General features: G+C 43.8%; 1 protein-coding gene across 1 annotated transcript in view; it reads left to right on the top strand.

Moving 5' to 3' along the window:
• Positions 1-13957, top strand: part of fcgbp (Fc gamma binding protein) — a 28979-nt gene that overhangs the window by 4770 nt on the left and 10252 nt on the right. Inside the window, exons 9-26 of the mRNA XM_086218798.1 lie at positions 112-676; positions 1053-1621; positions 1739-2294; positions 2373-2569; positions 2741-2876; positions 2977-3290; positions 3360-3936; positions 4012-4604; positions 4678-5245; positions 5750-6321; positions 6395-6947; positions 7018-7217; positions 7337-7714; positions 7807-8078; positions 10863-12028; positions 12160-12512; positions 12681-13260; positions 13352-13950. Coding sequence (XP_086074924.1) covers positions 112-676; positions 1053-1621; positions 1739-2294; positions 2373-2569; positions 2741-2876; positions 2977-3290; positions 3360-3936; positions 4012-4604; positions 4678-5245; positions 5750-6321; positions 6395-6947; positions 7018-7217; positions 7337-7714; positions 7807-8078; positions 10863-12028; positions 12160-12512; positions 12681-13260; positions 13352-13950 — 8748 coding nt within the window. The remainder of the gene's footprint in view (positions 1-111; positions 677-1052; positions 1622-1738; positions 2295-2372; positions 2570-2740; positions 2877-2976; positions 3291-3359; positions 3937-4011; positions 4605-4677; positions 5246-5749; positions 6322-6394; positions 6948-7017; positions 7218-7336; positions 7715-7806; positions 8079-10862; positions 12029-12159; positions 12513-12680; positions 13261-13351; positions 13951-13957) is intronic.

Raw genomic sequence — 13957 nt, 5'->3', positions numbered from 1 at the left:
TTCTTTTCGTGCTTTATATTTCTTGCCTACTAAATTCATTCTAATGATTAAAATCTTAAAATATGTTGCCACTATGTTGACTTTTAAATGCAGCTTTGGCACCCCTTACAGGTTGATGGTGTTAAGAAGAACCTGCCGTACCACCTCAATCCTAATGCTTTGGCTTTATCTCTGGGGTTGCATTTATATATCTACACAGATGTGGGATTTGTATTGAGTCTAAGCATAGAAGGGATTGTAAGCATTCATCTGTCTACTAAATATGCAAATGCTACTTGTGGCCTATGTGGGAACTTCAACTCTGATCCTGCCGATGACCTAACAGTAAATGGCACGGAGCTTCTCAGTACAGAGCATTTTGGAAAAGCTTGGCGAAGTGGGCAGAATCCTTGGTGTGTTGAGGGCTGTCTAGGCGGAAGTTGTCCAAAATGTTCATCTGACCATTTGGCACGTTACTCTGACTCAGAGGCTTGTGGCAAGATGCTGGAAGCTAATGGACCATTCAGACTCTGTCATAACAAAGTGGAACCCACCAGCTTTTACAAGCACTGCATCAGTGACCTGTGTCTCTATGGAGATCTCCAGCCTGCAATATGTCGCTCCTTGGCCGAATATACTGCTGCATGCCTCTCCCACAATGCTACAGTTTATGCCTGGAGAAGCCCTGCATTTTGCCGTGAGTGTTTGTGCTTCATCTCAGGTGTATTAAATTGATATTCGGTAACTATGCTGTTTGGAGTGCAGCACCATTTCTGGCAGGTGGATATGGAGTTTGCAGAGGGCTGTGCAAGCATGTAATATCATGTTGTGGAATAGATATGGATCACACAACAGGAGGAAAATTGAGTTTGTTTGTTTTTTTTAACTAACTGATATCTGCCGTAAAATACACAAAGATAAGTACCTATTGGCAAACTGAAGACGTAATTCCTGAGTGCTGTGACTCCTGTTGGTATGAGGCCACAACCTCTAGTCTGCTGTGGACCACTAGATGGTACTAATGCATCACTGGTCAACCTAAACCTTTACAACCTCTGTCTGTTACTCTACAGATGAGCCCTGTCCCTCCAGCCCCAGCTACAACAGCAGTTCTGTCCCTGTTCACTTCTGCCTTGGCTGGAAGAGTAACACAGTACAGATGCCTCTGAACATTGGAGAGAACTGCCTCTGTGAAGCAGGTTTAGTTCACAGTGGCAGCACCTGTGTCAATCCAGAAAACTGCGGCTGCTTTTACCACAAAGAATACCTCAGGGCAGGACAGGAGGTGTCTACATGCGAACAAAGCTGTTTATGTCATTCGGGTGGACATATGACTTGTCATAATATCTCATGTGGGGAAAATAAGGAGTGTAAGCGTATTGGGGGCGTTCAAGGTTGCCATCCCAAAGCCAAAGTAGCGCACTGCTCTGTTGACGGAACCCAGTTTAACACGTTTGACGGACAGGCGTTTGAATTTCATGGTTCCTGTAACTACACTCTGGTTCAGACATGCTCTCTCAAGATGGATGTGGACCCCGTTTTGATCACTGCACAGGGCAACCACAGTGAGGGTCGACAGATCCATCTGCATGTCAGTAACATGTCTTTAAAGATGTCGAGAGATTTTCCTGGGAAAGTTCAGGTAACCCTTTCACCTTTAACATAAATGTAAATTTGCCCTGCAAAGCAGTTTTTCAAAGCATTCTCAACTCTATGGTACTGTTACTTAAATATATATTAAAATGATTCCTCCCTCCAGGTAAATGGAGTCTTAGAGAACCTTCCATTCTCACTGAACAATGTAAGTGTGAGTCAGACATTTGACTGGAGAAGCATCAAGACCCCTCAGGTGGAGATTATTTCTGACCTACGCAACCATATAAAGATCAACATTCCAGACAATTACCACCAAACTACCTGTGGCCTCTGTGGGAACTACAATGATGAACCCTCAGATGACATGCAGCTGCCCAATAGCACCATTGTCTCTGATCCTGACATCTTGGTGCCATCATGGAAGTTACCTAATAATTCATCCTGCAGTGACACGTGTGATGGCACCTGCCAGCTGTGTCAGTCCGCTGTGCCAGAGTTTACTGCCAATTTATACTGTGGCCTACTTACCCATCCCGGAGGACCGTTCTCCTCTTGTGGAAGTTTGGTTTTCCCACAGAAATACTACTCACTCTGCATGAAAAACCTTTGTATTGCAGAAGGACAAAAGTGGAGCCTGTGTGATTCACTGCAGGCCTACCAGGCAGCATGCAAGGAAGCAGGAGTGAAAGTTGACCACTGGAGGAACACCACAGGCTGTAGTAAGTCCAACAGGCATAGTTCAAAAATGAGATTAAGTGAAAAGCAGTATCTCAACTGATAAATTTGTTTTTATGTAGCTCGATGTCCTCAATTCAGCCACTTCAGCCAGTGTGCCAATATTTGCTCCTCACTGTGCCCTGAGATTGGCCAGGCAGTGCAGTGTCCCAAAGACTGTGAGGAGGGCTGCCAGTGCGATCCACAGCACCTGTATGATGGCCACGCTTGTGTACCGGAAAAGCAGTGTGGCTGTGTGAAGGATGGGAGGAGGTTTAAGGTCAGTTTGAAGATGTTTTGTATGCAGTCTGATTTTAAAAGAATATAATTCTATTAGTCCTTCATCTGTGTTCACTGTTTTGTTTTGTTTTTTAATTAAGAATTCTACTCTAATAGTTTACCTCCTTAGTAAATATCCACCTTTTTTAAATGTGTGTTTTTCTATTTCTAGGTCTCTGAAAGTAAACTTCTGCAAAACTGTACTGTTAACTGTACCTGTGGGCCTCCACTTGTCTGTGAGCCATACTCATGTCCCCTGCTGCATAGCTGTGTAGTTTCAGATGGAATTGTTGGCTGCCGCAAGGGTGGTGAGCAGATTTAGTTGAAGAAAAGCATGTTTATAACAAAGTAGCTCACTGAATTTGTCTGGATATAAAACTAAAGTTCCTTTTACTTTTCTTTGTGCAGAGCAAACCCTAGATCCATGTCAGGGAGCATGTGATGAATCAGAGAAATGCTACCTGAGCAATGGTGTGCCTGTCTGTGAGGGCCGTCGGGGTCGGTGCTGGACCTGGGGAAGTCAGCACTACCACACCTTTGATGGACTCTACTACAACTTTGATGGTACCTGCACCTATCTGCTCGCAGGCAGCAGAGGGGCAGCATGTGGTTTAACCCCTTTCAGTGTGTCTAAAAAGAATGACTGCACACAAGCTTCGCAGGTGGTGACTGTGAATGTTTATGGGTTCATCATCAAGCTTGGTGCCAAAGGCAGCGTACATGTAAGTTCAGTTTAGAAAAGACTTAAGCTCAGATTCTGTTTGTTACTAACAGCTTGTCCTTATTTCCAGGTTAATGGTCAAGTGAACTACATTCCTATTAATCTATTGCGAAGTAAGATCCAGATCTCTGACAAAGAAGGCAAAGCTCTGCTGAAGACAGACTTTGGGATGCAGGTCATCTTTGACTGGAACACAACTGTTCTTGTGATACTGCACCCGCACTATAAGGGCAAAGTCTATGGGCTGTGTGGGAATTTTAATGGCAATTCTCAAGATGAGTATGCTATAAATGCACCTGGTTTCCTGGTTCATCCCGTTAAGACAAGTTTGGAGTTGGCTCTGGCTTATAGACTCTTTGATGGGGACTGGACCTGCTGTAGTGGTTGTAAGCAGAAATCTGATGAAATGACCTTGAATGATACATTTTTTTCATCTAGTCACATAGGACAATGTGCAGTGATCATTGATCCCAATGGTCCATACTCAAGCTGTCATAGTCGAGTCAATCCAGACTCCTTCTACCAAAGCTGCATAGTGGACCTCATGCATGGCAGAGGCTCAGTAGCTGCTCTCAAACAGGCTGTGAATTCATATTCTACAGTTTGTGAAGAACCAAATGAGGACAACCACAAGGAATTGATTGTCAGTAAGTAGTTATGTTGAAGTTCAGTGTGTATCACAAATGTCATGACCATTGTAATATTGCGTCAATTCATTTCAGATGTTAAATGTCCACCAAATAGCCACTTCAAGGCCTGTGGATCAGACTGTCCACCAACCTGTTCATTCACTCCCACAATCTGTAATCTGAAGTGTGTGCAAGGCTGCTTCTGTAAGCCTGGTTTCCTCCGTAGTCCAGAGGGCTGTGTGTTTCCACAGCAGTGTGGCTGCACAGATTCTGGAGGTAAATACCACAGCCTAAACACAACTTTCTGGACTCCAGAAGACTGTGGTCAAACCTGCGTTTGTGGGCCGGCTACAGGAGAGGTTACTTGCAGCCCATCGCAGTGTCCCAGAGGAATGGTCTGCAAGAAACGTCATCACAAGAGGATGTGTGAGACTGAGAGCCCCATGAACTGTACAGTCGTCACAGGACTACATTTTACAACCTTTGATGGACATCATTTTGACTTCAGGGATAGTTGTGCATATTCATTAGTACAAACCAACTACAACGTAACTAGCTTAACACCATTCAACATCACATTCTCTGATGCAAGTTGCCACAAAAGATTTTTTCATAGCTTTACTTTAACACTCTCAGTCTATGGTTTGGAGGTAACACTGACCAAAACTGACCCAGGAAGGGTTATGGTAAGTATTTTGAGTTTGACAGCTTCAGAAGACCTATAAACAATTCTAATGTTGTTTTTGTGTTTTCATTCAGGTTAACGGGCTGCATAAACCATTGCCTTTCTCTCACGACAAAGGCCATGTCACTGCATATCAAACACCATCATCACTCGTCATTCAAGCTGATATGGGTTTACAGCTGCTCATCTATAAGACTGGCACCATGATGGTCATCCTCCCCAGCAGTTATAGATCTTCTGTCTCCGGTCTTTGTGGGAATGCCAACACTGACCGTCATGATGACCAAAGGATGCCCAATGAACAGGAAGCCCAAAACACACTGGAGTTCGCCCACAGCTGGAGGTTGGGGGGATCTCAGGCCTGCAGGTCCAGCTGTACTCCCAGGATGAAGCACTGTCCTGCAGAGGCACAGAAGCTTTTTGAAGGCAGTGATTTTTGTGAGGTGTTGTTGAATGAGCTAGGGCCATTTGCAGACTGTGCTTCCGGGTTGAGTCCCAAACAATACTTCCGCAGCTGTGTAGCAGATACCTGTTTTTACGGAGGACACTACTCAGCACTCTGCAGTGCCATCACTGCTTATGCTGCTGCCTGCCAAGCAGCTCAACTACCAGTGAGGCGTTGGAGGAGTGACACTTTCTGTAGTGAGTAAATGGCTCTTTATAAATTCATTTTGTAAATTGTTACCAAAGCTGCTAATTATGGTCCAATTCAATGGACAATACTGATATGTCTGTCAAGGTTCAGGGATGTAACACTGCAAAATGAAGTAAGGGCCGTCAGCTGTCATTGACTCAAAGGCGTTTGAACATTTCATACCAAAGAATACTCATGCAAACTTTCATGAGTTATGCATAACTGAACATTTCCCTTTCTGTAATTAAGGATATGAGTAGCCACCACATATGAAAAGAAGTGTGTGTGTGTGTGTGTAGTTCATTCCTCATTAACTCTTAAGTCCTGTGCTCACATTCACAATGTTGCACCACTTCAACTCAGATTCAATACACTTATAGTACAATATGTGAGAAATTTAGGGTGACCTTGTGCATGAAGAAAAAATTCTCAATGTAAGTTTTTTAATTTTGGGTTATAAAACTTCTTTGAGAATATATCATTTTATAATTGTTCATTCTCTCTCCCCATAGACATGTTGTGCCCCAAGAATAGCCACTATGAGCTGTGTGGGCCTCGATGTCCTGTTACATGTGATGGGCTTTCGTCTCCAGCAAATTGTAGTGGAGGTTGTGAGGAGGGTTGCCAGTGTGATCCTGGTTACATCCTGAGTGATGGCCAGTGTGTGCTGATATCTGACTGTGGCTGCATGCATGAGGGCCAATATTACCCTGCTGGTGTCTACTACTCTGGGAAAAGCTGCCAGAAATGTATCTGCAATAAAGGAAAACTGACTTGCAGTCCCTCACCCTGCAGGCCCACTGTGACATACCCACTAAATAATGCCCTTGTCCAGTATAGGCCTCTCAACTTTGGGGCATGTGAAGTGATTGCTGGCTTCAGCTACATTACATTTGATGGCTTGGTTCTACCTCACCATGGAGCACACACCTATATCGTGTCAAGCGTCATGGATTGCTATTCTGTGCTAGTTACATTTAAGGAGGACAGAAATGGCTCCATTTTTACAATTGACAAGCTGCAGCTACTTACATCCATGCCAGTGGAGGTTTCAATTGATCCAGAGACTCCATGGAAAATAAAAGTAAGTTCTACAGTCTGCTCATAATGTCTTATTACTGTATAACTAAGAGATTCTCATTGGCCTTTCATTTCAGGTAAATGGAGAGCACCACACTTTACCTTTTGGCAGTGGTAAAATTAAAGCATTTCAAGATGGTGACAGGTTGACTGTCACCACTGAAGAGGGGCTGAAACTTGAGCTGTTCACCACTCTCTACATGAGGATCACCATACCACAGGAGTATGACACCCTAGCTTCAGGCCTCTGTGGGAATTTCAATGGGGACAAGTCTGATGAATTGGAGCTGAGGAATGGTCATCTCGCCAAAAGCATCACAGAGTTTTTGCACAGCTGGGCAGCTACTCCTGGACAGAGAGTCAGTGAAACTTGTGGGAGCAAATGTGATCAGTGTAGCTTGTCTCCACAGGCCACAGTCGCATGCGATATCCTGGTGGCTCCAAGTATTGAGTTCAGCAGTTGCTGGAACAATGGTGTGGAGCCACATATTTACAAAGATGTGTGCATCAGAGCAGTTTGTGCTGGAGCAGGTCACATAGAGGCTGTGTGTCTAGCACTGGAAGCATATGCTGCAACCTGCCAGGCTAAAGGAGTAACTGTAGGCTCCTGGAGAGTGAATACTCCTTGCTGTAAGTGAATAATTTTGATCGGTTAAAATGAGTATGTGGCCCACTCAAATATTTTTGCTTGTACCACCAGCTCTCCAGTGTCCTGATCGCAGCAGCCCCAGTCAGTGTGTTGGTTCTGGCTCCAATGTGTGTCCCGCCTTGCTGCAGCCTGGTTCCCCAGCTGCTGGCTGTTCAAGTGGCTGCCAGTGCCTGAATGGAAACGTGTTTGATGGGGGCGAGTGTGTACCATACAGCCAGTGTGGGTGTGTTCTTCAGGGTCGATATATCAAGGTAAGTATAAAGGCTTCATGCAGGTAGGAATGCTATGCAGTCTCAAGAGAATAACATTCATATTCAAAGGTACAGTAGTACTCGGCATTTAAAGCAATGACAGAATTCTCTCTTCTCAGATGGATGAGGAACTGTACAGTGAGGACTGCTCAGAGAGATGTTGGTGCCACCCTCTGGGGGGGGCACTATGTGAAACAACAGCTTGCAGCCCTGAGCAGTGGTGTGTTCTCAGGAATGGTTCCTGGGGATGTCATGACAGACAGGAAGTCTGTGAACTCAAAGACAGCCTCCAGGTTTCCACACTCAGTAGGCAGCAGCTGAAATTGGAACCCAAGTTATCCTACAGTCTGATGTCCCTCTGTGATGAGGCCAGTGAGAAGTGGTTCAGTCTGATCTCTTACTATGGACCCTGTGATAAGAACACCACCAGGCTTGCTACTGTGTTTCATATCCTTCTGCAGGGATCATCAGTTTCTATCCAGGATGGCATCGTGATGGTGCAGTTCCATTTAGAATTCTGATCAGCAAAAACCGCAACCTGTTTTCTAATGATTTGTGTTAAATCTGGGTCAACTGTCCTCCCTCACAGGTGGATGGCCTTTTTGTGTCCCTCCCCCATAGTTTGCCATCAGGGGTGTCCTTGTCCTCTGGTGTGACTCAGGACAAGTTGGAGGTCACTGTAATTGTGAGGAGAGATGAAGGGATGGAGTCAGAGTTTGAGATGGAGATTGGCGTAGCCATGGTCACAATCAAGGTCACTCCCTGGTACGCTGGGAAACTGTGCGGTCTCTGTGGAAACATACATGAGCCGCACTCACATGGGTCAGTCAAGTCATGGGTTCTACCAGACTGTCTCGGCTGGTAAGTGAAACTCCTCCCCATTTTTATGTACCCTCATTAAATGGAATGTTTTCATTCTGTCAATAATGTATCTTCCCTTTTTACAGTGGGCCTCACTGAATTGTGAATGACCGCAATGTCTTGAATAATGTATGTGGAATAATTTTCTAATAAAACAAAAAAAACAAAACATCCATCCATTTTCTTCCACTTATCCTGTTAAGGGTCGCAGGGGGGCTGGAGCGTATCCCAGCAGTCTCCTGGGGAGAGGTGGGGTTCACCCTGGACGGGTCACCAATCCATCGCAGGGCTCAAAAAACCCTAAAAGTAGAAATTTATGGTCAGTTAAGTGTCTTTGGATGGCCCCTGTCATAACGTTTTACATAACTCTGGCAGCGTTCTTATCAGTTGTGCCCACACCCTTATTCATACTAAGGTGTTCATGTAGGTATTTGTTTGGTTCAAAACCGAATCGATGACTGTTGATTTCAAAGATGGGACACACCTTTTTATCCAAGTCTACAATACACCAAATAAGACTCGCAGTCTGACAAAGGTATACTAAATATTTGACATTGGTTTTGTTAAAAGAAAAACCCACTATGTAACTTTGGGGTGCCAAGTTATATTTACTTTCTGTAGTGAGTGATGCATCTAACTTTGTTTTGAAATCATGGCTGAGACACAAAACCAACAAAGCTCTTGTTTTTCTAATGCTGCCATTTCACAGAAACAGTCATTTAATTCATGTTTATTTGAAGAGCTCTGTTACAAAGCTTACAGGGGCATCAATGCTTACAAGGGTAACCTTGCTTAAAGGTCAGAAACTTTAGCATGTACAAATATCAATTTATGCCAATGTAATGCACATCAGAGTAAAACTGAGGATGTTTCCAACTAATTAAAACATAACCCAATTTTCATTATTACTATTTTTAAAGTAAAACAAAATCCGAAGGTCTAGTAGTCTAGTAATGTAGTTAATTAGATAGAAGTTATATTTATCCCTTTTTTCACAGTGAATATTTTTTTTATTCCTCCAAACCCAGCCCTATTCTCAAACAGAGTGAAGGATGGATCAGAGTTCCATGGGTAACTTCTTAGATAAGTTGTCATTTTGGTCTTATCACATTCTTGCCTTGCCCTCTAAACTGGATAATTTTGTTTGGTTACGCCAGAATATACAGCTGAATGTGGGCAAATCATTACATTGACCTCAATTTCAAGAAGCCAGCATATCCAGAGGTAAGGTAAGGTCTTCAGTTCATCGAAAATTTAGGAACCAGGTTCCTCTGGAAATGTATCGCGTGTTGCATGATCCATTCAAGCATCGGCTCTACAGAAGAGTTTGTGACAGGTTCCAAGAAATGACTGCCAAGATGTTCATATGACTGGGTGTGTTCGTATAAGCAAAAGATCAATGATGCATATGAAGTTGGTATTGGACCTCACGCCAATGTCAACACACAGCAGGACCTGTAACTGTGCCAAGTTCTGCCTTAATTTGTTTTAGATTGGTTGTTTTTGTTTGTGGGAGGACATATATAAGGATGGAAGTGTAAATCCTCTTACACATGCCACTTGGCAGGTAAGTGCAAGTCATTTTAAGATTGTAGATCAACTGTCTGGTCAAATTACTAAATTGAAATTGCACATTTCTGTCTTTCAGCAATGGGAACCATTTTGTTGCTTTTTGCAGTGGGGGCTTTACTCAGCTGTAAGTATATTGAATTGATAAGAAATGTTTCATGTATTTATTTTAAAAAGTAAAATGCATGGTATTGTCATTTCAACCCTGTGTGGGGTTTTGAATTTTTTTCTTTTCAAGTTCATTAATACCTAACAAAAAAATTGCCCACCTTTTAACAACGATCAAACCTGACTAAATGTGGCTCGCCTAAATTGATCACAGTAGGATTCCCCCTCAAACCTCCAAATTCCCCAGCAGGACACTTGGCCAGGTAATCTGTCCATCTGAGAAATTCATCCAGGTTGTCACCCCCATCTGTGGAAAGCATTTCTGTGCGCTCACACCAGGTGCTTGAGTGAATAAAGCAGAATGTTTAACGTGAAGAACTTGTGAGTGCTACGCACAAAGGATAGCCATCTAAATTGAAATTTGCTTTTGTTGGGAATAGCATTTACCTTCAAGTGCTATTGAGTTGGAAATATTATACTGAATGGATGAAACAGGAGTGTAATCTAAATCCCCCAGGCCTTGACTGAGCCCAGAAAAATCTTATTTCCACAGCAAAGGCAGAGATATTGATAATATTTCCATTATGCAATTATATTGTCTGCACAAGTGACTTATTGAGTGCCGGTGAAAAGCAGTCAAGTGACTATTGCTCAGTCTAAATCTCTGACAGTGGTTATAGAGGGGGAAAAGCAATCCATCCATTATATACCAGCATTCATCCCAGCTTTTTAACTTTGAAATGAAGGTGTTTTTTTTTTAGTCAGTATCTCTTTGGTGTCATATTGTTTCTTTATTCTGTGTTTGCAATCCTAAAGTCTCAAGCCAGGTTTTGTCTTGCCAGTCTGTGAATTCTTTGATTGCTTTGGCACCAACAGTCTCATTCATTTCCCAAGGCTTTTTTGACATATTTTTCTCTTTTAAAGTAGTTTTGAAGCTCTGCTTTGTACCTGACTACTTAATTTTAGGTAGCCTGAAAACATAATTGTGTCTTCTGATGTCTTTTGACATGTTATTTTCTCCGATCTGCCAGGTCCATCTCGCGCTCGGTGGGCAGGGAGAGATTTTGCCCTTTCTTTCATGCAGAATTATGTTCCACACTACGATAGTCCTCGCTTCCAGCTTTACATCAGCGCTGTTCAGCCCAATGCTAAAGTGACTGTGCAAATCCCTCCATTAAATTTCAAACAAGAGAGAACTCTACAGGCTGGAGAGGGGGTCACCATAAGTCTCCCCACTGCTGTTGAGATGTATGGCTGCCAGAAATCTCCAAACACGGTTCGCATCAAAGCTTCTGCAGATGTGGCAGTAAAATCCTTCAGCTACAAGCTGTACACAGCAGACACCTCAGTGGTGTATCCCACCACTGAGTGGGGTACAGAGTACTTCATCTTTACTCCTTCACCATCTCCATATAGGACCTTTAAAGAGTTCTCTGTGACAAATGGAAACAAAAGGAACAAAGTGGAGGTTTTTCCAAAAGGCTCAATCAAGTTCCAGGGTCGTTTTTATAAGTATGGCAGCAGAATGGAACTGGATCTCCAACCCTATGAGAGTGTTCAGCTCCAGAGCGTGTATGAGCTTTCCGGGACCAGAGTTGCCTCCCAGTTCCCTGTTGCTGTTTTCGCTGGTCACTCTTGCACCTGGCATTTCTCTAAATGCAACCATGTATATGAGCAGCTACAGCCAGTCAGTAGCTGGGGATCAAGCTTTATTGTACCTCCTCTGAGCTGGCAGAAGAAATTTGACAGTGTCTACATCCAGGCTTCCCAGCTAACCCAGATCACTGTCCATGATGGCAAACATAAAGATGTTTTCAGCTTGAGCAGGGGGGAGATGAAAGAGATCCGCTACCATGACCCCGAAACACTATCCATTCAAGCTGATCATGGTATCCAGGTCCTCCTCCTGTTCAACGGTGTCACATATCTCTTGTACCATTACTTTGACCCATTCTTGATGACCATCCTGCCAACTGACCGCTTCTGCTCCTCTTACTCTCTGGAGGCTCTGGGGGGCTTTGAAAATAAAGCCCTGATTGTGGCAAAAACCAGTGCAATGGCAGAGCTGCGCATGGATGGTGTGAACCTGCCACGTAGTGTCAAGTGGAATAAGGTCGCCGAAACAGACTTCTCTTGGGCAGAGATATCCTATAAACAAACCAGAGATGGCACTAGACACTCTTTTTCCAGTTCTGGTTCCCCCTTTGCTCTCTACAGTATTGGAGTCAGCCAAATGAATGGCTATGGTGCCCCAGCACAGTGTTTACAGTCAGGTGAGGAGCAGATAATAGTGTTTAAAAATGTCATGTCAAGAACAAAAGTAACTGTGATCAGAAATCAAAACATTTAATGTTATACAAAGTGGAAGTTTCAATCAACTGTATGGTATTTTTTCTTCTTTCAGAAACTGGTTCATTGTCCTGTAGTACTATCACCTGCAGTGCCAATGAAGTATGTGAGATGAACGGCGGATATCCTTCTTGTGTTCCCAAGCCAGTGGAACGCAAACCTGGCGTCTGCTGGGCCATGGGAGACCCCCACTACCACACATTTGATGGGAGATACTATAACTTTATGGGTACCTGCACGTATGTCATGGCTAAAAACTGTGGAAAGAATGATAACCTTCCACCCTTTGAGGTCCTCGCCCAAAATGAAAACAGGGGAAGTCTCAGGGTGTCATATGTTGCCCTGGTTATTGTCAAGGTGTATGATGTCACCATCACTGTAGCTCGTTCTGAGACAGGTTTTGTAAGGGTAAGGATCTTTACCAATGTTACCTTGTTTACCCTTACTGTTAAATCATCATTATTTTATGATGATGATTCAACACTTTATATATTGCCTGTATGAAATATTATAATTTTTTAAATTTCTACAACTAACTGCCTAATGTTTCTTCCTTTGATTTTTTTTTTTGTGCAGATTGAAAACAACCTGTGGGGTTTGCCAATTGTTTTAAACGATGATAAACTGATCGTGTTTCAGAGCGGACGCTCTGTGGTTATTGAAACCCAGTTTGGACTCTCTATCCGTTATGACTGGGAACACTATCTTGAGGTTGCCCTGTCAGGGAGTTACGCCGGTAAAACCTGTGGTCTCTGTGGCAACTTTAATGGCAACCCCAATGATGATTTCACCACACCCTCAGGCAGCCTTGCAGATGGGGCTGTGGCTTTTGGAAGCAGCTGGAGGGTGCCAGGGTTGGTGAAAGATGCTCTGTGTAGAGATGACTGTGTGGGTGGCTGTGAGCGCTGTGAACACAGCCAAATGAAAATGTGGGAAGGTGACTCTTTTTGCGGGCTCATCACACTTATAATAAGTGGCCCATTCAAGAAATGTCATGCAATCATTGACCCACAAGCATACCTGGAGAACTGTAAATATGATGTATGCATGGGAGGGGGCCTCAGACACTTCCTCTGCAGAGCATTGGAGGCTTATACTGAAGCCTGCCAGAATGCTGGGATTCAAGTGTATGATTGGAGGAAGATGGCACGATGTTGTGAGTAATTCTTGCATAAAAAATTACTAAACTGTCATTTTCTGTTTTTATATCACATTATATCACAAATCCTCTTTCTTCTCCCCAAAAGCTGCTAAATGTCCAGCAAACAGCCACTATGAACTCTGTGGTAATGCCTGTCCAGCCACTTGCTCAGACCCTAATTCCCCATCCAAATGCAAGCGTCCCTGTGTAGAGACCTGTACCTGTGATGCTGGATTTGTTTTGAGTGGGGGTCAGTGCGTGTCTGCCTCTCAGTGTGGCTGTACATATGAGGGTCGATACATCCCAGCAGGAGACTCATTCTGGGCTGAAGAGGGTTGTCGGCGAAGATGCAAATGTCTCGCCGGAAGCAGACGTGTGGAGTGCCAGGATAAAGGCTGTGGGGCAGGCAAAGAGTGCCGGGTGGTTGATGGCATAAGAAAGTGCCAAGCAAACTCCTACAGCACGTGTCAGGCTACAGGTGACCCTCACTATCTGACCTTTGACAAGAGGAAATTTGACTTCCAGGGCACATGTGTGTACCAGCTGGTTGCACTCTGCTCCGAGGACCCTGAGTTGGAACCCTTTGAGGTGCTGGTTCAAAATGATCACAGAGGCAGCAAAGTGGTTTCCTACACCAAGTTAGTGGAAATCAAAGTGTTCTCCCTCAACATTGTCATTACGAGAACACACAAAGGACTGATCATGGTACAGC

This window comes from Aulostomus chinensis, chromosome 11 (assembly GCF_037954235.1).
Source record: "Aulostomus chinensis isolate RoL2024-O1b breed Wild chromosome 11, RoL_Achi_v1.0, whole genome shotgun sequence".
Classification (NCBI taxonomy): domain Eukaryota; kingdom Metazoa; phylum Chordata; class Actinopteri; order Syngnathiformes; family Aulostomidae; genus Aulostomus; species Aulostomus chinensis.
Note: the sequence above shows the minus strand (reverse complement) of the source record. Positions and strands in the feature narration are given on the sequence as shown.